The sequence below is a fragment of the Oreochromis niloticus genome, linkage group LG18, assembly GCF_001858045.2.
Source record: "Oreochromis niloticus isolate F11D_XX linkage group LG18, O_niloticus_UMD_NMBU, whole genome shotgun sequence".
NCBI lineage: Eukaryota > Metazoa > Chordata > Actinopteri > Cichliformes > Cichlidae > Oreochromis > Oreochromis niloticus.
In genome coordinates, this window is record NC_031982.2 from 32,929,756 (window position 1) to 32,953,369 (window position 23,614).

Consider the following 23,614-nt stretch of genomic DNA (forward strand, 5'->3'; position numbering starts at 1 on the left):
GATATCGTCTCAGTTACGTCCATTAGGTTAACTTAACATCACGTCCTGGATGTTCTTCAGTGGTTGACCACGTCATTACCTGTTACGAGCTTTAATGCTGCCTTCATGTCTTTCTGAAAGATGTAGGAGACCATGCTTGTGCATCGGATCAGTGTCAGAGCTGATGAAGATGGATCTGTATCGGCTTTATATCTTCATATAAATACCTGCGTCCTCGTCTGTAGTCCTTCAGTGAGAGGATTATGTTTCCCGCCTGATAACATCGCCCTGCTTTCCCTTGAAAATTTTAACAATAACACACTCAGCCGCCCGCTGCTCTCCTTCAGGCCGCTCTCACAGCTCATTTAAATCCAGCTTCTATCATCACAGACTCAACTTTATTAATTTTTCTTATCTCCAAGGACGGCATCTCAGCAGCCAGACAGGCCTGCGCACACTCATCTGCGACCCCGAAAACGCGAGGCGAACAAGGGCGCAGCGAGGAAGATGCTGTCGGGCGCCTGATTGACAGTGTGGAGAGAGAGAGAGGGAGGGAGAACATGGCTTTCATCTGCTTGTCAAAGGGCAGGGAATTAATCAGCAGGGGTGAGGGCACTCTTTAATCTTGTAGATTACGTGCCTCACAGACGGTTTCGGTGTAGATTAAAGGATGGGGCGATGCCAGAGGTGAGAGTTACGTTGGTGGGAGGTGTGTTTGTTTTTACTTACGGCAGGAGAAAAGATGGAAGTAGTAGATGGAGCAGCAGCGTCTTGCTTAAGAGGTCTTGAGGGGTATGTTTTCATGGAGCTGTAGGGTCTGAAGAACCTAATTCTACCTCTGTACACGCCACTGGAAGTATAGGGTAACATATCTGATGAAAGAAAACCAAACCTGATGTGTTTACTGGCTTTAAATATGGATGTAAATGAGGAGGAAATACGACCGCCCTCTTATGTAGGTTGATTGGTGATGTAATCATTCGTACAGCTGGGGATAACATCCATCCATGAGTGTAGAGTGGTGCTGAGTGTCATTGTTTATTTTTTAGCTTTGAAATAAAATAGCAACAGACAGAAGGCCATGTTTCAATACCTCAACTCAAAGGCAACTTATTCTGCTCTACTACAGTTGCTTTGCATGAATCACTGTTCAAAATAATCCCTCTATGTGCAGCATCTCACCTGTTTCTGTAACTCATGGCAGCCATCGTAGGATTAACCTGCAGATGGGTGGGGCTTCCTTACCTTGCGTGACCTTTTCAGGATATCTACACTCTGTGACATCATGCAGATCCAAGAGTAGAAAAAAACGTGTGAAACAGAGTGGTTAGAGCAGTCTGAAGCCTGAAAACTGCATCATTAATTGAAACATTGTCCATGTTTAAAATGAGCATCAACGAGTTGAAGATGACGTGTGTGGCAGGAAATGAGGAAAACCAGAACAAGTAGTCTTTAAACCTTTGAAGTAACAGTTTTACCAAAACTGACTGATTGCACTAAAAAAACAATTTGAGGTCGAGTGGAATCGAATTAGCTGATGTGAAGCTTCGCCAATAACAATCAGCAGCAGCTACTTCGGCTGGTATCCACCTGTTAACTCTGAATTATGTGTAACTTGAAGCACAAATGAAATGTAAACGATTTAAAGCGCCCCTCTCTCCACAGAGAACTACAGTCATACTTTGTTGCAGGCCGTAAACATTTATTCTGTAAACTTGTCTGTGGGGACTGACTCGTTTTTGGAGGGATCCTCCAGAAGGCCGTTAGAGGAGGTTCAGTTCTTGGCTTCATTTTTCCTGGTTGGTTCTTCTGCTTTCAGTTTGTATTTTTTGGATTCCTGGTTCACAGGTGTTCATGTATCCAGACACTGGGCTGGTTTTGGAGCTTTATGTTTACTCACGTCTATACCAACCAAACTGGCACATTCCCAGGACTTTTCCCGAAAGGCTTTTCCACATTGTGTGATTTCTGCTGGGAATCTTTTCCATTTAAATGCCTCAACTTGCCAAGAACTACTTATAGCCCGTGTCCTGACAGACTGGTCCATTCTTCTAGATCATTCCTTTTAATCTGTTTTAGTTTCCATTTATTTAGTTATTTGATCAACTGTTGGTCCTCGTGCTTCTTCCAGCCCTGATCCTTCCAGACCTTTCTTCTCTGGAATTTTAGCTTTAGTCTTGTGGCGTCCTGTTATGTGATTAAAGGAACCACAAAGCTTTTATTTGTGGTTCTCAGGTTAATTTTCTTCTCATTTCTCACTGAGCTCCTGCTCTGAGATGATGTCAGGGACACTTTGAGGCTCTTCTGTTGCCAGGTTTTGTCTCTGTGTTGGATTACGTTTTCCAGTGAGCGCAGAGACCGGTAACCCGAGACCCTGTGGACAGACCTACATTAGGCCCGGCAGGGTGTCGTCTTCTGTGTCAGAACGTGGGGTAATCCCAGGTGATTGTAGACGCGTAGCTCCAGCTCGAGGCTCAGTGGCTGAGCATGTTGTCCATCACAGATGTGATGCTGATCCTGTGCCAGGGGAAAAGCATGAAAAGGTGAAGCTGGAAGGTTTTCTTGGTGTTTGTGAGGCGGACACAGAATCTACTTTTTGAGCAGACAGTCTCATTTTGGAGGATTTACTCCGAGAAGAGAAATCCATGCCTGCCCACTGAGGCTGTGGGATCTGTTTAGACCACAGTTGGGATAAACTGAACTTTTCTGCAATTATGCCGTCATTTTGTGGTAACGTGAGGAGGGGCATCCTGAGGAGATACAGGCAGGTGCCTCGAACCGAGGCTGACGGAGCCTTCAGCTACAACCGCTCCTCAAACAGACGAGGCCTCGTGAGCTCCGGTAGGTCAAACGCGACCTCACGTTTGGTTCTTTGATTTAACCAGCATTTCAATCTCCTCTGTTTAAAAAGTTTAATGATCATTAAACTTTTCTGAAGTAAAGAAAAATAAAGTACTAAACGAGACGAGAAGGACAAACACGATGCTTCAGTTCACTATAAAATTTTAATCACCGGTCTGGTTGGTTTCTCATTAAAATGAGACACACAGATATTTGTCGATTAGTCTCAATGTGACAAACGAGCAGAAAATCTCAGATCAACAGTTTATCGTGCTTACCTCTGAGCTCTGTGATCCTCCTGCTTTGGATTCCTATTTTCACTTCACATAAAAATGCAACCATAATATTTGATTAACCAAACACGAGTGCAGCTCTGTGCTGGCTGGATGTCAACCAAGAAAAATGATGTTAGTACTCAGGTGTTGCTCTGGGGCAAAGCAACTCTCTGATGACAAATCTCTACCCAACATGCAACTGTGAGTAAAACACATGCTACAAGCTATTTAGACCCACTGCAGACAGAAGTGGATTCAGACGTTTAGCTGCGATTTGCTGCGTCGCCGTGGTGCCTCGTGCTTTTCTGCATGACTCCAGCGGTTTGTCAGGACGTGTTAACCAACGTCCGCCCGCCTTTGTGTTAGTCGCTGCAGGATGATGGATTCCATCCTCTGTAATGGCCTCTCCTCAGCCCGCTCACTTTGTTGTGCCTGTTTGTAATTTATTTGTGTGTGTGTGTGTGTGTGCGTGTGTTTGAACGACCACCACGGTCTCTCCGTCTGAAGCCCGCCCTGTGCAGCAGTCGCGCAGCCTTCTCTGCAGCGCAATGCTTGAATTGATGCATCGCCTCTATTACGGTGCTGAAGTCATGATGCTCGAAACCAGAATTAGTTTTAATGTAATTTAAAGCTGCTGTCGTTCATTTTCTGCTGTTGGTGCCTCCGTACAGACGAGCTGAGCGTGACTGAACGCGGCCCAGGAAATGCAGTGAGATGGTAAACTGATCAAAAAAGGATCAGAGCTCAAAGTATGAGGCGAAGAGGACTGAATGTTAAAGGAAGCATTAGAGCTGTCAAGAGACAGACAGCTTGGCAAAGAGGAAGCTGAACACCGGAGCCCGGGTGCACTCGATTAGGCCAAAATTTGACCTCCTGCCTCCTTTTCCTTGACCTACGTGTGGTCAGGATGTAGAGAAATATCGACGGTGCTCAGAGGATCTGACTGCACGATACTTCACTCAGTTAGTCAGTTTCACTGAGGAAGGTTCCTATTTAAATACACCCCTGAAGGTCCCTGAGGGCGGAGCTAGTAGGATTATATGATAACTGCACATGTGCCTTGAGCCTCTCTTGAAACTAGAGTCCTTTAAAGGCTGACTCATTTTCACCCTGACCTGCTGCGGACGCTGGAATGAGAGGCGAGTTAACGAGGATGGAAAGCTGTCACACCACCTCCCCCCTCTGCAGCACCGTGTTTGGCCCGATCCATCTGCTGCCCCTGAACGCCTCGCGCAGGAGGAGCCGCGGCCTCCCAGGTGTTTCCACTTCATCCTCAACGTCTGCAAACACACAAACACACACGCTGTGTCTCTGCAAGAGCCCAGCATGTGCGCTTTTACATTCATGCATCTTCACCTTTTCAAGTGTGAAGGCTGTAAATAAGCCGTGTATAAGATGACTGCAGCGAGAGGCACAAACGCCATGTTTAATCTGAAGAAGCTTCTGATTTTACTCATTCTGGAGGTCTAACTGTCGATGTGCAACACTGTGCAGGTGGATATGAAAGTCGTGTCAGCTGACAGTCACAATAACGAGGCCCAAAACTTTGGTTCAGACATGAAAATAAAGATTTAAATCAGAATTAGCAAAGCAGGGACGTGCACACACTCATGTCTGTGAAAAACGTGACTTTGTCAGAGTCTCTGTGTCGCGCTTACGTGACATCCACACAGCTGGACCTGGTTTAACGGCGAGCAGGTGTAGAGCGTCGGAGCTGAATTCCATTAAAGCCGACAGGTCGCACTAAAAGACGGCCGCTCCCCCTGCCGCCCTAATGTGGCAGGTAATTGTAGGATCTGTAATGAACGCTTTAAAGTGGCAGCAGTGGAAAGGTTGCCTTGGCGACAGGTTGTTGATACAAGCCTTAATGAAGCTGGTAATCTGCAGGTTCCCCCGAGGACTGCTGTCTGGAGGTGTTGCGGTCACCTTCCATCTTATGAAGGGTGTCAGCAGCAGGGGCTCCTGGGAAATGATGTCCCAGGCCTGATCCCTGAAGCGGAGGAATATGGAGAAAGTAGCATTTCTGCTTTTGTTTCCCATAATCTGCCTTAAATGTTGGTATTTAGTCAATAAATGGATTAGAAACATCCTGGCAAAGTGTGATCCTGATGACACACCCACATCGCCACATCTGTCTCACTGTCAGTCTGTGGAAGCTTCTCCTCTTCTTCTTTTCAGGTGTAAAAGTTTTATAGCACAGAAAATTAAAATTAAGGCAAAGCATCACAATATGTTTTATTTACCTTATTCTGGGAAAATGTTCCAACATGAGCAGTGTGAGGAGGCGTTGGTGCAGATGTTTTTGGATCTTCTGATGGTTGTGAGTCAGCTGCCCGCGCAAAGCATCGAGCTTGATTGATTTTTAAGGAATATCAATAAATGACACCCAGTGTGGAGCTTCATAAGCTGTTTAAATGTTTCTTTGCAGCTGATGGGTTTAAATGTGCATTGAGCCAAATTTACACGTTGTTAATGCCTTAATTGATTTTTGGTTGTTTCCAATAGTTTTTCAAATTTAGTCTGAAGTTAAAAGTTAAAAAAAACAAAAAGTAACTTCTGCTCAGTCTCTCAGAATTAAGGTCAAGGTCTAAATTGTTATATTTTTATTATTTGAACACCATGTTACAGAACTGCTAAACATTTGTATTGCTTCCATAAACACCTTGCATTTATCAAACCTTTACAAATGCAGTGCTGTGCGAAACGCTTAAGCCAGCCCTTCTTTATTTATAGTGTGCTGGAAAAATGTGTGAAAAAGAACCAATGTCCAAATCAGAACTTTGAAGGGCTTCAGAAAGTTTGGAGAACAGCTGCTCTCGATCATTTTATCATTTCCAGGAAGGTTTGATTCCTTGGAAACAAAACATGAAGAAATGAGTGTTGGCTCGAGTGTGCACAGTGCTGTTGTCCTTCTCATGTCAGATGTTTAGCGTTGGTTCCCCTCGTACTAAATGTTTTGCCTCATTGATCGACTGTCAGAGCAGCGTGGCGCTGCCGTGACCTTTCGGCTGCGGTCTGCTGCTCCTCTGATTGCAGAAACGCTGACATTTCACTGATGACACTCTGCACTGACGGTCGAGGTCATCAGTCAGGAAGGGCGTTCACAAATCTGTGTGCACGTGAAGTTTGAGGCCTGTCGGGACAGAAAGATGATGATGTTTCGTGTTGCATTAGCCCCACGTTAGGAGAATTACTGGATAATGTTTGGAAAGGACAAACTCTCACCTTGAATTTACCTGCTTAGAAAGAAATGACCTTCGAGGGCTCTAAGTACGCAGTAGTTGAACCGTGGGTGAACTCACCTGAGTCAGATGCCCCTCGTGAGGACTTCTTCGACGCTGAGCCTCGACTCTGATGACTCATCACTTTTGTATTGACTCCCGGGCTGCTGCTTGTAATGCTAATTCATGTTGGTCAATACGAGGCGACCTATCAGAGCCAGCTCTTGACTTCAGAGTAAGTTTGGATTGTCTCAGCCGCTCGTCCACGAGTCACAGGAGGAAACGTGGATGTGTTTTACAGTCAGGTTCCATCGATCCGATTGAAAGCTCCACATTTCTTCCTCAGCTACTCTGACTTAAAAGGTTACAAGCTCCATTTCTTGGCTCCAGTTTTCGAGATTCTGTTGTCTGTGAGGCACGACAACAGCTGCTAATTACAGAAAGTTGGAGGTCAGGCTTCACTGATGGCCATTTCTGTCTTTGTTGCAGGAGTTTGTGGCTGCTGTGGGCCGCTGAGGCCGAGGTACAAACGCCTGGTGGACAACATCTTCCCCGAGGACCCCAAAGTAAGTACCTGCAAACACATTATATGTTTGTTGTCTCCCCTATAGGACATTTAATCTAATCGAATGCACAAAGACTGGACGCAGGTGTGACGTGACCTACACTGCCTAAAATCTACCATTAAAGTGAAAATGTTTTACATCCAGATGAGTAAAGTATCTGATTAGAGCATAGATGTTATTTTTACCTTAACACAGCTGAAACAGCGCTCCTAAAGACCTTTACTAACATTAACACTAGTTTGTGCATTCATGTGTGAGGCCACATGTGTCAGAGTTGCTCTACTGATCCTTTATCTGTTGCTCTGGGGAAGCTGGGAGGGTTTCCCAACATCCTCTGCTGTGTTTTTATGGACTGAGAAGTTTGTGTCCTGCTGGCATTTGATCAGAAACTCTGTGGTACGAAAGACAAAGGAAGCAGAAAACTTTCAGACTGAGTCTGTTAGACAGAAGTCTGTAGCTTCCTCAGTGTGTTAGCGCTGAGTCTGCTGCCCGGTTCTTATCACACTGTTGGGATTGCCGTGGAGACCCGGCGACACGTCCACCGGAGAGCTTCCTCGACACAACACGGAGATAATTGGTCGACCGCAGAGCCACGCATGAACGCTTCAGACTTTGATAATTCTGCCTATTAAATGTGACGTGGCTTTGATAACCAGACCACCACAAGTTGTTCTCACCTGTTTGATGCTTTGACGTGTGTTAATTAAAACGCCAAATGTGTGTGCGGTTAGTCCGGCGCTCAGGGGAGGGATTTTCTTTCTTCTTTTTTTTTCGCGTCCTCCCCACACGTCTTCTCAAGGACCTTTTGGTTTAAGCAAACATGTGCAGTGGGAAATCAAAATGCCTGAACGATCGAGACCTCGGTCAATTAATTATCTCTCACTGAGCACCCGAGGGGTTGAAAGCACTCGGGGAACAGCCGGTCTCAAATTAACTCCCCCTCTGCCCAGTCAGTACATACAGTATGTATACGTGTTGACTGCAGTACAGTATCGAAGTCCTGAGGCTCCTGAATGAGCACTGTGATGGAGAAGAATCTGAATCCGTACACCGGAACGCGCTCTCGTTAGTTTTAACGAGGCAGAAATGGACCCTGAGTGAAGAGAGGGCCGTGAGTACACTACAGTAATTGGACTTCTGTATGAATAATTTCTGATAATGTGCAGATTCAGTCTCTATAATGTTTCTGAGCACTGATCTGTGGTGCTCATTTGTTTGCATCCATGTCAGGGAAGCTGAGTTAAACCCCATCACAGTCCGCTGGTTTCAATGTCAGTGCCACAAAATGAAGTTTAGGAAGTTGAAAAGAAGGATTCAGATGACTTTGATCAACTGAATTAGTCTGACTGGAACTTTGACAGATTGATTTTTGTCCAGCTTTAGAGATGCAGGGTGAGGAGCTCGGGCTTTCTGGAAGAGCTCTGAGCGGAGAGCGTGCTGGAAAGATGTCTCCTGGCTGGCTTGGGAACGCCTCGGTCCTGAAAGAGGAGGCGGCTGGGAATACCAGATACATGTTCAAGTTTTTAAATTCTTCATTCTTTACGTCTGATAGAATTCAATCCGACGTTTTCGATCGCCACATCTATCCCACGTTTTTTAGTATTGTAAGCATATTCTTATTACTTTGTTATAGAACCGCAGACAGTCTCCATCATCGATGAGTAATGGCTGCAAATAGCAAAGAATATTTGGCTTCATCACATTGTGTGTAAAATAACACTGAAAAGCAAAATAGAATCAAAGTGACGTCGAGTTTCGTGTTTCGTCCGATCAGCAAAATTCAAACATATTCAGAGTACTGTGATGTCTTAAAAGGCATTGAGTTTACTTTCAGTCTTACGGGAAGGTTGTGATGTGTTTTTAGTTAAAACTGCAGTGATTTATAATCTGTGTTACGCCGTGCTTCATGTGCATGCATGAAAGCCAAACGGACAGAACGGCATCAGTGACAACAGATAAACTCTTTTAAAAAGAAGTCGTGGGTTGCAAAGTGGCTTGCAGAGGCAGTAGCGGCTGTGTGCAGGCTGAAGCAGCTTATATTTTACATGGACAGGTTCTTATGTAACTCTTTTCTACTCTGCTTGAGCACTCAAAGCATCTTCTACAACATTCACCCAGTCTCACATATTCACACAGGCACTTTTTTCTACGTCTAAATGTTTTCTAACGTTTACACTCTGAACGCTGCTGGAGTAACTCTGGGTTCAGGAAGCCTGCTCTACATGCGATGCTCTATATGTCAAAGTGCGTCATCTGATCCATCAGTGAGTCAGTGTTGACAGAAGATAGTTTGAGCAGGCTTTGTTTAAATCCTCTGAATCCTGACTGTGTTGTTGTTTTCAGGATGGCCTCAGTAAGTCGGACATGGAGAAGCTCACCTTCTACGCCGTGTCGGCTCCAGAGAAACTGGACAGGATTGGAGCTTACCTGGCCGAGAAGCTGAGCAGAGATGTGGTGCGACACCGCTACGGGTGAGTGGTGTTTGACTTGTGTTTTACCCCTGAAAAGCCAGGTCCTTCATCACCTCAAACGGCAAATGCTGTTAGCTTCAATTCATGATGCAGATTCACTGCAGTGAGACAGCCAGAGGAGAAAAAGCTGCACAGTTCCTATGAAACAGTGAGCTGCAAATGAATTTGCCAAAAAAATACAGGAAATCTGGAAATGACAAGAGAAAAAATGTTGAGTGGAAAATACCTGAGAATGTAGCATGACGTAGCAAAGACGTGTAAGGATGCTGAAGGGCTAAAACCAGGATGAAAACAGTCGCAGTCAACCCGGGATTCAGAAATACTAGGTGACATTTAAAAACACAAAGTGAAGGAGACTGTCCAGCCACCTGTCATTAAAACCCATCAGAAGAAGTGCAGTGACATTAAAGTCTCGTCCACTTCCATTTCTGCTCTGGAAAGTAATTAAAATGAGCTGAGAGACGGAACAAAAAACCTCCCTGAAGTATTTCTAAAAGACGACTGTCAGCACTGAATCGATACAGCGATTATAATGTCAGACTTTCTGTCTAAATTGGCTCTGATGTTGTTTCCCCGAGGCTGACGGTCAGAGAGCAGACACGTCTACCTTCAGCATGGCGTCCATGCGTCCTTACCGGACCGCTGTGTCCGCCCAGCGAGGCGACACGTTCGCATGCTCGGGTCCGTTACGTCAGCCTTCTCCTTCCAGGTGGAGCTGCTGTAAAGTTACATCATGCAATAATGTCCTCAGTCCACAGACAGCGCCCACTTTCAAACCGGACAGTAACCCACTCATTTTTGTGTATTTTGATCGAAACACATCTGCTGCACCGTCCTCTGTTCAGAACCAATCTCTCGTCTCAACCTGAGCTTTGCTTCTGTTTTTAAGTAGAGAAGAGCCCCAGAAAACTGTTCAGTTGGCACATTAATATGTAGTGGGTTAGGCAGGGTCTGGGTGTCTCTGCTTAGACCTCTCCCCCTATGACATACACCTGGAGAAAGGTTTCTGTAAACTTGCAGGTGTTGAAAAGCTCCTGTGTCATGAGTGTAAAGCTTATTGCTGTGTGCAGGAATGTGGTGATAGCCATGGAGGCTCTGGACCAGCTGCTGATGGCGTGTCACTCTCAGAGCATCAAACCCTTCGTGGAGAGTTTCCTGCACATGGTGGCCAAGCTGCTGGAGTCTAGAGAGCCAGACCTGCAGGTCCTGGGAACCAACTCGGTAAGACGAAAACACAGAAACACACACTTAAAGGTTTTTTTCTAGATGAAGGGAAAGGAGGAGGAGAGCATGCAGAAACATGTTGATAAAGACTCTGTGAACTGTGACCTTAGTGAAGCCAATTGATACAGCAGGTAATCCAGACTAATCTGTGGGTTATGTAAAAGATGAATGTGTCCAGCTTTCCTTTAAAAGAATCCTTTTCAGCATCAGAAACCAAAACATCGTTTCTCAGAGAAACTTTGCTTCCACTTGCACTTTCTTTCACTCTTTTTAAAAAACGCTGCGCAGGTGTCGTGCTCGGTCCACGTTCCACAAATGGGCTTACAGAGAAGAAGCGATAGCATGTCAGGTGACGCACAGCCTGTTTTGCATAGATAGGAAAAGAGGTAGCAGTTGGTGTGCCTTCATCATGCATGCAAACAGCAGCAGACGCTGCAGATGTTGGCTCACGCTGTAAACTGCATGCAATAAAAAGCCTCCACTCTTCTCACTTTGAGCTTGATTTTACTTTTAATCTCAGGTGGATACTCTCTTAGCAGCAACAAGGATTTTATTGTTAACTCTGCTTCATTCATGCTCCGTATGTTTTGCATCACAGACTAACCCACACTCCTCCAGATTAAAGCCACAGCAAGTTTTTTGACACACACAAAAAATAAGGTCATAAATCAAAGCAGGTCAAATACGTCAGCGGTTGATGTTGGCACTTAAATAGCTCATTTAACTTCTCCTCTCACAGAGGAAATTGTCGTGTAACACATCCTGGGAAAGACTCTAATTATTATTAGCTTCTAAGCCGCCAGCAAATGTCAGCCCCGTTTCTCCTTCCATGTCTTCTGAAGGTGAACCCGAAGTTTTTTCCTTCTTTTCCCTTCATGCCGCCTCCTGTTCTGAGCCTGTCTGTCGCCATTGTTGGGGCTTCATCCGAGCAGGAAACCGAGCCCAAGGTTTAGATGTGAAAGCCTTTGCATTATTTATGTGTGGTATTTAGACTGACAGAAGAGAAGAGCGGGTAGCCGAGTCGAGGGGCTGGAGGGTGCTCGCCGCCTTTAGGTGAGAGCCGTGTTAATTAAATTTTTCCTTACGGCGCCGGCTCCAAACGGAGACGTTTAATGTGTCCGTTTGGTTTTGTGGCGCAGCTGAGCAAAATGGAGCTCCTTTGTTTGCTCTGTTGCCTAATTATCAGTTTAATGAGTTTGTTTGAGACGTCTGCAGAAAAGCACCAACACAGAGAGCTCAGCAAATTACAGCAATTTGGTCAGAAGACTGTTTGAAACCAGCCGGCTGGCCTCAGTGGAGCCTCAGCGGTGTCTAATTACTTTTAAACGTCACACTTTTAGGGCTTGTTGTTGCTGCTCAGCAGCAAAACAGCTTTACAGTAGCTGACGAACTTCACATCCTTCATGATACAAGCAAACAAGAGCAAGGAGGTCAACTTTTAAAAGTCCTAGAGGTGCTTATGTTGAATGTCTGTGTTTTAAAACATGAAAATAAACTGCTATGAATTTTTGTCCATAACACCGACTCATCGTGTTGAAGAGCAGAAGCTGAAGTAATCCTAATACCAATTTTACCACAAAATGATGCAGTGAGTCAATCATGCAAGTCATTAACGACACGTTATGATTTGAAACGCCAGGACTGTAAAAAGATGATGCCTTTAGAGGAAATGCCCCCTGGTGGTGAAAGTTACAAAAAGTGTCTTTAATTCTTTCCTCCATAAAGAGGACATTTGACAACCTCCCCTGTTCCCTTAATCCGGTGAACCAAACATCTGGTTCCACGTGTTGCCAGGTCTGTTGTTTAAATACAGACATCTGTGGTATCCACACAAACATCAGAATCTCAGCTCAAAACTCACAAAAATACTTTCTGTGACCGCCAAACACAGAACAACAAACAATTAGAAGGCAGGTAACGATGTAAACACAAACACAATCTATCTTCCAAAACTTAACATCGATAAAACTGTGAACAACTCAGTGTCCCAGAGTGCTTCGAGAGCAGTTTCCCATCAGGCATCGACATTTTCTGGTGCCAAATTACAAAATGTCTTGCTATGTCTGTACTACAACCTCTGTAACTTTGCACATGTTGATTCATTCCACGTGTTGATTTGTGGTTTTCTGCAGTTTTTGGTCAACTGCAGCATATTTTCAAAGAAGAAAAGATTCTTATTATTTTTCTGTTCCATCCTCAGTTATTTTGACACAGTGGCATCTATTGTGATGCTTATTTACCTTCATACTTCATACTCTTCATACCAAGATGGTTTACATGGAGTTTGTGAGAGAAACACTCAGTTCATGTCGGGCACATCATTCTCGAGCAGGAACCACAGAAAGAAAGAGTTTTAATGAGTAGTTTTGACACGTCACTATATAGCTCAATAAAGACGAGGTTTGACGACCATTGGAACAGATTCCAGGTTTTTCCAGGTGTAGCCCTAGTGAGCTGTATAGGCAGAGATCATGCACATTAAATTCTGACGTCATCTTATTCTGGAAGCACACCTGAGGTATGACAGAAATTGCTCAGTTAAGAAAAGAGAAACAGAGATTTCCTCTAGCAGGCATCCAAGGGGCAAGAGTTAGATTTAAAGATAAAAGGGTGGGGATGATATGAGCTTTAGCTGCAAACCTCTGTTTTTTTTTCAAAGCCCCTCAAAAGCCGGCAAAACTGTTACTCTTACAAAACTTTGGACTTTGGAAAAAAACTTGGAAAACTAGTGAAGTTGTGCTCGTTGAGATATAATGAGGACGACGGAAAGAAAGGCTGAAAATGGACCAAACTTCAGTCCAGACTCTGTCTGACATGATCCATCGACAGCTCGAGGTTAGTCACTGCTGTGTGATTTGGTTTAATCGTTATGAAAAAAATCCCACTTCCACACTGAAACCTTAGTCGGCACAAAAGCGGTTCTTCAACGAATCATTCAAATATCGGTCTTCGGGACACCTTGAGCTCTGGGCTGTTTTTAAAACCCTGTATTTAAAAAAGGTGGAGAAGCCGAGAATGACGACTGAGTAGTTTTTAGGAAACAATTCATTTTAGCTCCTCCCCCTTAGCGCTCCCTTGTAAACTGAAGGTGGGTGGGGCCTCTGTGCCTGATTGCCATATTAAGAATATCCACCCTTTATGACATCATGCAGAACCAACAGTAGAAAAAAAAAGTTGACCTTGTACTTTTGTACAAACGTGGACCTTTTTATCTGAAACTTGTGCTTTGTCTAACATGAGCATCCAGCACTTGGCGAGGACATATGTTTGTCAGACAATGAGGGAAAGCCCAATAAGTCCATTGTAAGTTAACTTTGGAAACATTCGGTTGACTAACGAGCAAAAACAAACCATCGTGGGTGGATGTAGGTGATAAATCATCCTGTATATAAATAATACCAAAAAAGTTCCAATCAGTCTAACAGTGACATTTTCATTAAACCAAACAACATTTGTCACCTTTAATGTAATCATTTTCCTCCTACAGCCCCACTGGCTTTCCTATTTTTTACCGTGCCCAGTATAAATGTGTGTGACCGTTGTGTTCTGCTGCTGTCTGCGCTGCCAGGCGTTCACGCTTTACAAATTCATCTCCCAGTTAACTTTATCACAAGAAATTGGCAAACTGTGACGGCTCAAAGTGGAGCTTCCTTCACTCTATCTCAATGGAAGAGGCGCTCATCAGTCCAGACTCAGACACCGAGTCAGACACACAGGGGAGTCCATGTGTCGGCGATCTATAACCTGTGGAGCCAGATGTGCGATAGATGCAGCCTATAGCTTTATCCCAAAATCCAATTTTCCATCCTTAGATTTGTGTACAGTTTATGGATAGTAGAAAGTTTTGGTCAAGTTCAAAAACTATGTAGGAATAAGATTATTTTTATTTTCATTTCTCCAAAGTTTGAATCATTTTGACAGCCTGATACCTCCGAGACGCTCCCTAATCAGAGTCAACTTTTCTTGTTTATCGAATTCCATCTGTTGCTTTTCACTGCGATCTTTGTTGTCCTTCTCCTCTTGTGATTTCACACGTTGCGAGCACTTCGCAGATGGCCAGAGAAGTATGAGCTCCGTTTCTAACAGACGAGCCTTCGTTAGTCAACAGTACAGCCTTTGTTTCTTCCTCTGTCGGAGCCTTTAAGTGAAGCTCAGACCCCAATTTGGAAAAATACAACAGATTTACAAAAGTTAGACGTAGCAAAAAAAAAACTGGATATTTTTTTTAGCAGATTAAACAAAAAAAACTGCACATCATGCAACATGATAGGTGTAAAATACAGAAAAGTAACTTTACAGTGCAAATAACATCTAAATAAACATTTTAACGTTCAGTACCCACCGGCTGATCGCATGGTGAACTCGCGGTGACGGTAGATTTTTGATGAGTAAACCCCCAGTCCAACAGTTACCGGGCCGAGGAGTTCTCCATCATCATCAGCAGCAGCAGCTGAGTCAGGACTCAGGAGGAAGCAGCCGGTTATGAATCTGTCTACAGCTCAAGACGTCCCCCCAAGTTGTCGTAAACTTCCTGTGAACTTTCTCGCGGGGATGATGCTGAAATGTCACGTTTGATGAGGTTACAGAAAATTGAATGCTATCGAGTAGAGCTACAGGAAGTACAACACCTGTAATCTGCTTCGGCCGGCGAAACATAAAAATGAGTCAGCCCTGTTATTATGGGTTATCATCACTTATAATCAGAGCCGCTGCCAAAGGGAATACACGCTAATAATTAGTTCAAGCTTCAGTATTCCACTTCCTGGCTTGAGTCAGCAAACATTCAGCCTCCTCCCACTCAGACTGTCAAGCTGACACTCCAGCAGGTTCACCAGTGAACTCTCAGCCCAGGCAGTGCATCATCCTGATGACTAAATGTCAGACTTATGCACTAATGAATTAAAGACCCTAAAATCAGACGAGAGGCATCTTAAAACAGCACATATTCAACAAAACGTGGAGCATTTTTAATGCCACAAAGGACTTCAGACTCCTTTCTGTTAAGTTTGAGCTTGTCTGAGATTTCTGTCATGGTTTTACAACAATGCAGTGTGCATAGTGTGGTGGATATTACAGAGTATACCCAAACTAAAGCCCTTAAGGATGTCTTTGTGTGACGTGCAAACTCAAGTCGTGACCAAAGCTTCTCCTTCTACCTCCTAAACACGACTGTAATTGGTCTGTAAGTGCCTACAGCTTGAATTTCCTCTTCTGCAGCAGCACAGCAGTACAGTACCGTAATCTGCTGAGGGGAAGCCACTCTCCTGTGCGCCAGCTGCCGGCACAGCTCCTTCCATCTGAGCCATTACCCCCAGGAGAGGTTAGGTACAAAATGGGAGGAAATTACCGGTAGAACGGAGTGGTTTTTGTCACTGACGCTGAACTGTGCTGAGGCAATTTGTCGCAGTGGACAATGACAGGTTGGTGAGAGAGGCTCCTCGAGCGCAGCCGACTGAGCCGGGAGGAGGAGGCCTCTCTGGAGGACACTCGAGGCTCGTTTGGAGGGAGGAAATTACAGGCTGGGCCGGGGGGGGGGGGCTTCTCTAATAGTTATTATCATTGTCACACTCACTCCCAAATTAATCTATGTGCAGGAATGTGACGGTGCTTTGGGTCACAGGAAATGCTCTGACGTGTTATCGGTGTTGTGATCGAGGGCTTCTTTTTTTACTTTGTATCTGTTGTTGAGGTGAAAGGTCAAACATTTATCAGCTTGCTATTTTCAGGACTTCAGGTTCCTACATACATGGACAATATGTTAAAAATGGATGTCCTGCATTGGTTAGTAAAGCCTGTACTTGAGTGTTTTTGCAGTTGACACGTTGGTGTTTGGAAACTGGATTTGATGGGCGCGGACTCATCGGCTGATGTGTGATTGGCTGACAATCCGTTAGACAAAAATTAATTTAATGTTGTTTAAGTAAGAAACAACAGCTCGAGACCGTGAATTAATCAGAAAGGACTTACTGAGGTCACAGGGCCATTTTCCTCAAAGCCTTTTATAGAACTGCAAGTCTTTTTGCCCCCTGCTGGTCATTACAGGCACTTCCACGTTGGCTTCACTTTTCAGGCCTGGAAGCTTTTTGAGAATATTTATTTACTATGACGCCTCGAGGAGTGTACTATTCACTAATCATCATCATCATTATTATTATTATTATTATTATTATTATTATTATTATTATTATTATTATTATTATTAGTTATGAATAGTACAGTTACTACTTTTCAGAATTTCACAGAGCTTGTGTTCACTTTCATGACGAGCCATCATGTCTCACCTTTGTGCTCTCTGACACGCACAGAAAATTCAGGCTAATGAATGTTTGCTGATTCTTCCTCTGCTCTCTGCAGTTTGTGAAGTTTGCCAACATTGAGGAGGACACACCTTCCTACCATCGCCGCTACGATTTCTTTGTCTCACAGTTCAGTGCCATGTGCCACTCTACTCACGAAGACCAAGAGACCAGAACCAGGTACAGTCCAAACTCAGACATTTCAAACAGACCCTCTAATGACAAGTATACTATATTTATATTTATATTTCAGGCTTTTTTTTTCATCTTGAAAAACCTGAATAAATTAATATTAATTAATTTAATTATAATTATTTTTTTAAGGAATACATACAACTTACAAACTGAAACTGAAATTTATTTGAGAAAAATTGTCACAAGGTTCAATGAACATTTCAAAAAGTAGAATTTTCTGGTTATCTCATGGTTCAGGATTTAACCACGAAAACTCTGATTGCAACTCAGTATCAGGACTTTCTCATTTTCATTCATCTAAATTTTAGCAGGTTTTAATTTTGTTTGATTTTGTTTTTATCTTTTTTTTTAGTTTTATATCTTATGTGAAGTACTTTTTTCTGTGATAATGTGTTTTAGCTCTTTCTTTTTGACAGTTATAATGGGTTGGGCTGGTTTAACTGTCATTTGCCTTTTCTGACCCTCTGCCATCAGCTTTTATAGTTATTTCATCTTCTTCCCTTCACGGCATTGTTCGTGGAGTCCCACAGGGTTCAATTTTGGGCCTCCAGTTGTTCTTCATAAACACACATGCATTAGAAAAAATGGTTTAACTACTACAACAGTAACAAATGTGATATAAAATTTATTGTTTTCACCATGTATGGTGTGTGTGTTCATGTTTTAAGCTCTAATAGGCATAAGAGCCCAAAGGCTTGACTCACTTTTGGAGTTGCCATCAGAGGAACTGCAGTTTTTTGCTTCCCGTGACTTCATTTTTCAACCCTGGAGGTTTCTCCTGGTTATTCCAAGTCATCAGGAAATGTTGAATGACCCAGATTTATGTTTAACCAGATATTATTATAAGAACCTGTCGAAAAAGACGACCAGAGGACTCGAGTAAGGCTGCTGTTTTTACCAAGAAGAACAAACACATTCATTATGTCATGTTCTTTCTCTTTATTCTCACATTTTAAAGACCTCCACAATTCACTGCACTCAGGAGAGACTGAATAATGCTAAATTTAAAATATAACCATTGATTCTCAATCAAAGTTATGATTTTACTCCCCTGGAGCAGTCAGAGTTAGTGATTGGTTTCCTTTTTGTGTTCAGGCCGATTCACTCGAAGCTGCTTTTTTTGGACCAAATTAAAATCTGGAAGCAGCGAGCTTTACTTCTAAAATCTGGGCTTCACACTGCTACATCATTTTGGAGTATTATGAAGACATGTCATGGTGCTCCTCCACCGCTGAAAATTTCATGAACGACCTCTTTCAAACCAGCGAGGAAACAGACTTCAGCCAAAAGAGGGGCGGAAACAAAATCCCCAGCAGGTCCACTCTCACCCCCACTAGTATCCAGTGAATAAAGAATTAGAAATACGTCTTACTGATTTAGATTTTAGGGCCTTCTTCTGAGAGGGCGGGGCTTGATAACACCACCACAGGAAAGCATTGCTCCACCGGCCAGGTTGAAATATAAGGATCTGAAATGATGATGATGGAATGACGTGTTGGGAAGGCTCTGCGTAAATGAGGCAAAAACTACAGAGAAATGAGCTTACCTGCCTGCATTGCTACCAGCATCAGGAGCTCATTCTTCCCTCCACATTAGCAACAACTTCACTCACAGTAATGAGAGAATACAGCGGGAAACTGATTTGTCCCGGTGGGCTTTTAGCCGTCTTCAATCTTTAACGTGGATTTGATTTTCTTTTATCGTTCACAAATTCAGAAACGTTTTTATTGTGTAATAAAGCAGAAATCATAGGGATGTTTATGAGGCCTTTAAATTAGTAAGATTTCATGGCAGCATCACTCCAACAACAAAAATAACTTTGCCTGAACCTGACAGGTTGTAGTCTGACAGTTTATTCCTCAGATTATATCTCGGCACCTAAAGCTCCCTCGGTTATTTGCTGGTGAAGGTGTTATTTAGGAAACATTAGCAGTTTTATTAGGTGATGATTTGTTGAAACAAAGATGCAGCACAAATTTGAGACCGAGAGGAAAATGGCTGGTTGAGAGTAATCATTCACAGTCAGCAGTCTTTCGAGACGAGAGAAGAATATATAATGTTGCAAGCCCACAGGATTTGGAGCTGAGGAGAATAATAAACAGTCAAGTAAGCCGCGTGTAGTTAAGAAATATAAAGTCTTAAAAGAAACAAGCAGGAGCTGCAAGTAGGGAGAAAAAAGTCGACGCCGATCGACAGACTGTATATAAAAGACAGATGTAGTCCACGTGATGTTGCTCAGTGTTTTACGACGTCTCGCTGTGAAGCCTCAAGCTGAGTCTTTTTGTACCTTTTGAAAAGGGGACATGACAAGTCAGGCTTACGTAAGCTTACGATGTAGCTAATGCAAAAACTTAAAGCTGCACTCTTTCTAATGACTCTAATAAAAATACTGCAGTGCAGATTCAGGCCGACACCTTCCAAACTAGCAAGGTATAAAGACTTTGATGGACCACAAAACATAAAACACTATAAATACAATAAACGCAAACAAAACGAAAAACATTTCTGATTAAAACATGAAAGAACTCGACTCCACCAACAGCTGCTCCGTTTCCTGTCTGGGATCTTTGTTTACTTTGTTTAAGCTAATTTCTTGGATTCAGGTTGAGGGACGGATTACATCCGTTTTCAGACACTATCCGGGTCCAGGTCATGTAGGCAGCAGTCTTGCCTGAGATGCCCAGCATTGGAAATGCCTGAAACATCTCAGCTATGAGGTGTCCAGGAGGCGTCCTGGTTAGATGCCCACTGTCAGGAGCTCTACTCTGAGGTCTTCCTTAATGACAGAGCTCCTCACCCCCGTCTCTAAGGGAGAGTGTAAGGAAGTCCTTTTCCATCACTTGTATGTGCGATCTGATTCTTTCAGTCACTACTCGGAGCTCATTGTTCATTGGTGAGGATAGGAATATCGTAACATGAATTGGGGGCTCGTCCGGGATTTGAACCCGGGACCTCTCGCACTCCAAGCAAGAATCACACCCCTAGACTTTACCACAATAGAAAGGTAAAACATCCGCATTACTCTCTCCATCAGTGTCCCGCTGTGTCCTCGCCTCACCCATGAACACGACGCAGAGATTTAAATTTTAAAAAGAGGCAGACGTCAGGCACTCGCATTTTTACTGTGGAACTGAGAAACTCTCTGCTTGCGATCTTTATTGTAAGGAGGGTAAAAAATAGCTGGTTTGGCAGCGGCGGTGAGGCTGTGACACCACACAGCACGTTAGAAGATGCTTTCCCCGCCGGGGCGCCCACCCTCTGCATTAAATCAATACCTGGAGACTTCTGTCTCATTCACTGTGAAGATAACTTCCCTCCTCCAGAGTTTCTGAAATCTCACTGCAGCAGCTGAGACCTCTCCGAGCGACGAGGTGTCTGCACGTATTTGTGCATAAAAAGGCTCTTTTATCTCCATTTGTATGTACGAGGGTGTGTGCGTGATGGAGGTTGGTTGAGGGTGGGTGGTGCGGTGAGAGCCAGGGGATGCTGGGATTGTTTTTGAGTGTGCTCTATACCTCGCCGCCACCGCTGAGCTATAAACAGTTTGATTTCTGACGCTGCTTTTTTTTTTTTCTCCGTGTTTTATTATTCCACTCGGCAGCGTCGGCTGTAGGTGGAGAGGAATTCCCAAATAGGATTTCTGTGGCAGTGATTAGATTAGTCCTCAGGCGAGGTCATCAGTGCTGTTCTTTGTGTTATTGCTCATGGAGTCATCCGTGTCCAAAAACGAAATAGTAAAAGGTGAAGTCGGCCTCACTTTGCTCCTGAACATTTCTGCTGCGCAGGCTGTCGAGCCTCTTCTCAGGCAGAAAATTAGATTAAACCAAAGGTTTGGATGTTTTTCCTCTGAAGTGAGATAAGATTTAGAATTTCAGGGAACAACTTGGAAGGTTAGTCTTTAGTAGTGAGTTATTTGAGAGACATTTTCAGATTAAAAGCACGGTGATATTGTCTGGTAGCTGTTTGTCCATGACCAGGTAAAACTGACTTCACTGGGGACAGTGATGCTGGTGTTCCAGCAGTTTCCAGGTTACGTTAGCCTTAAGCCTGCATAGTTCCTGGCTTGTTCCTGAACATCCTAACCAAATTCTCTCGCCTGAGGGTGACAGTTTGCCCATGTCTGGAAGCAGACCCAAAGTGGTGACATATGTGAATGAGTTATATTTATGTACGGTCATTTAAACCGATGATCTTGGAATCCTCAGTTATTTAGAAATATCTCCCAGAGACCTTCCCAACCTGAGTAAATCTTCAAGGAGTTCCTCAGATTTTCCCGTTGTTCTGAGTGTTGGTCAGTCCAGTGAGTGCTGTCAAATCTTGTTTATGCTGCAAAGAGAAACTAGCGCCTGTAGTCGATCATGAACACTAACGGGAAGCTAATAGGTCTCGGCCTTTTCAAGTTAAAAGATATAATTTCAGTTCCACTTATATAAAGCTGTGTATATATTTGACCCTGTGTGGATTCGAGGAAATAAATTCAAACTTGTGCACCCAGATTTGTTTTTAAAGTCATTAATGGTGTGTGCTGTTCAGTGCTGCTTCATAGAAACCATTAAAAGCCCAAAATGACCATGACATTCCTGCCTGTGATGGGCGATGTAAACTTCTGTCCACAGCTGGATGTGTGCCTTGTTCTTCCCTTCCTCTGAGTCTCTCTAATCTCTGCCGTGTGTCCGTCAGGATCCGTGTGGCCGGGATCAAAGGTCTGCAGGGCGTGGTGAGGAAGACGGTGAACGACGAGCTGCAGGCCATCATCTGGGAGCCGCAGCACATGGACAAACTGATCCCATCCATGCTGTTCAACATGCAGGACAGCGAGGACCTGGACAGGTACGGCACACGCCAAAGCTGCCACGCACTCGCCTCAAACCGAAATCTCCCTGCCGTGCGTTGTTTTCCCGTGACTCATTATTCTCTGCCCTGAATATGGAACTGGAGCGATGTCTGTCTCTCAGGCAAATGTTTGATTTTCTGAGGTGAGAGCTATTTCAGAGGTGACCTTTTTTTAATGTGCCACACAGTAACACACAAAAACTGCCAATCAATTATACATGCTGAGCTGCTGCTTTTCTCTCCAGGCAATCAGCAAAGTAAACTAGTTTTCCTGCAGCATCAAACTTTTCTGCACACGCGGGAATGAGTGTTATTGTTATGAGGCCAGCTCTCATATCCCACAATTCAGCTGTGACCTTCACTAAAAAGTCTCCAATCAGACAGGATCTGCAAATCATGGAGAATGATTGAGGCCTCAGAGGTTTAAAGGCGCAGTGCGTCGTAGCTGCAGGGCTCTCTCTTAATGATAGGGTGAGACGTTTGGGAAGGACTCACAGTAGAGCCGACACTCCTGCATTGAAAGAAGCAAGATGAAGTGGTTCGGGCATCCACCTCCCGGGTGGGTGTTCCAGGAGGAGGCCCTGGGTTAGACCCAGTTAGGCTGTCCACTGTTAACCGAGAGGTTGAAGGATAATCGGGGCTTTTTTACTCCTTTAATTAAAGCTCAGGTTCAAAACTTTGGCACAAGCTTACAGACAAATAAATGCAGTGATCAAGAGCAGTTTCTTCCAGCTCAGGGTCTTAATCTCAGTCAGTCGTCATCATCTTTGCTGTTGCCCCGACTCTCTGGAATGACCTAAATGACCTCAGACGAACAACCTCAGCGACTGTTTCCAAATCTAAGCGTTTGGACACGTCTGATTTCTGTGAAGGTGTATACCGTCAGTTTTTCAGGAACCGGTTTATTCTGTTTTAGTGTAAAGCACTTTGGTTTTAAACGTGCTGTAGAAATCATTTGCTTACTTGGGTCTCTTGACTGGGAATGCCCAAATGCCCCCATGGATGAGCTGGAAGAGGGAGGTCTGTGTATCTCTGTTGAGGCTGCTGCCCGTGACCCCGCAGACAAGTCATTAGCTTTAAACTGGATGTCTGACTAAAAGTGTTGTTAGACTTCAGCTCTAGACTAATCCACAGGATTTCTGACAGGTCTGGTTGCTTATCATTCAGTCGCCATCTTTTCCTCGTACATGTGTGCTTGAGGCGTTGATCCACCTCATCCTCTGTTCACATCCTGCTGCTGTCTGCTGTGATCCTCAGGACGATTTTAAGCTGTCAAATCCACTCTGAGAACCAGCTGGACGTCAACATTCGACAACACAGACTCCGTCAAACCCGGCCAACGCATGAAGCATGTCGTAGCCTTGTCAGGATTAAAGAGGCGGTGTCACCGTTTTTTACACGAGCTATATCTGACAGTATGCTTCCTGCTTTGTTTAGAGAGGCTTTTATTGAACCGGAGGGACAAACTGGTTCACGCCACAATTTGTGTTTCTCTAACAAAACAGACAAAACGCCTGTTTTTCATCTGCAAAGTAGGAGGAGCTACTTCAGGCTCTCCTGTTTGCAGCATTAGAGACTCGGTAGAAAATTATCGTGTGACTCTGGAGCTGATACAAACAACAGAGATTCACAGACTCCAGATTCAATAATCAGTTGACAATTTTTGGTTCTGTGGTATTTAAGATTCTGCTGGTTTCACAGTGAGTATTAATA

General features: G+C 44.0%; 1 protein-coding gene across 4 annotated transcripts in view; it reads left to right on the forward strand.

The window, feature by feature from the left end:
- efr3a (EFR3 homolog A (S. cerevisiae)) overlaps nt 1–23,614 on the forward strand; it is a 106,815-nt gene that overhangs the window by 29,357 nt on the left and 53,844 nt on the right. For all 4 annotated transcript variants that reach the window (XM_019353966.2, XM_019353964.2, XM_019353965.2 and 1 more), the window contains 5 exons: nt 6,806–6,882; nt 9,226–9,353; nt 10,424–10,574; nt 16,932–17,053; nt 21,749–21,898. In XM_019353966.2, coding sequence (XP_019209511.1) covers nt 6,806–6,882; nt 9,226–9,353; nt 10,424–10,574; nt 16,932–17,053; nt 21,749–21,898 — 628 coding nt within the window. The remainder of the gene's footprint in view (nt 1–6,805; nt 6,883–9,225; nt 9,354–10,423; nt 10,575–16,931; nt 17,054–21,748; nt 21,899–23,614) is intronic.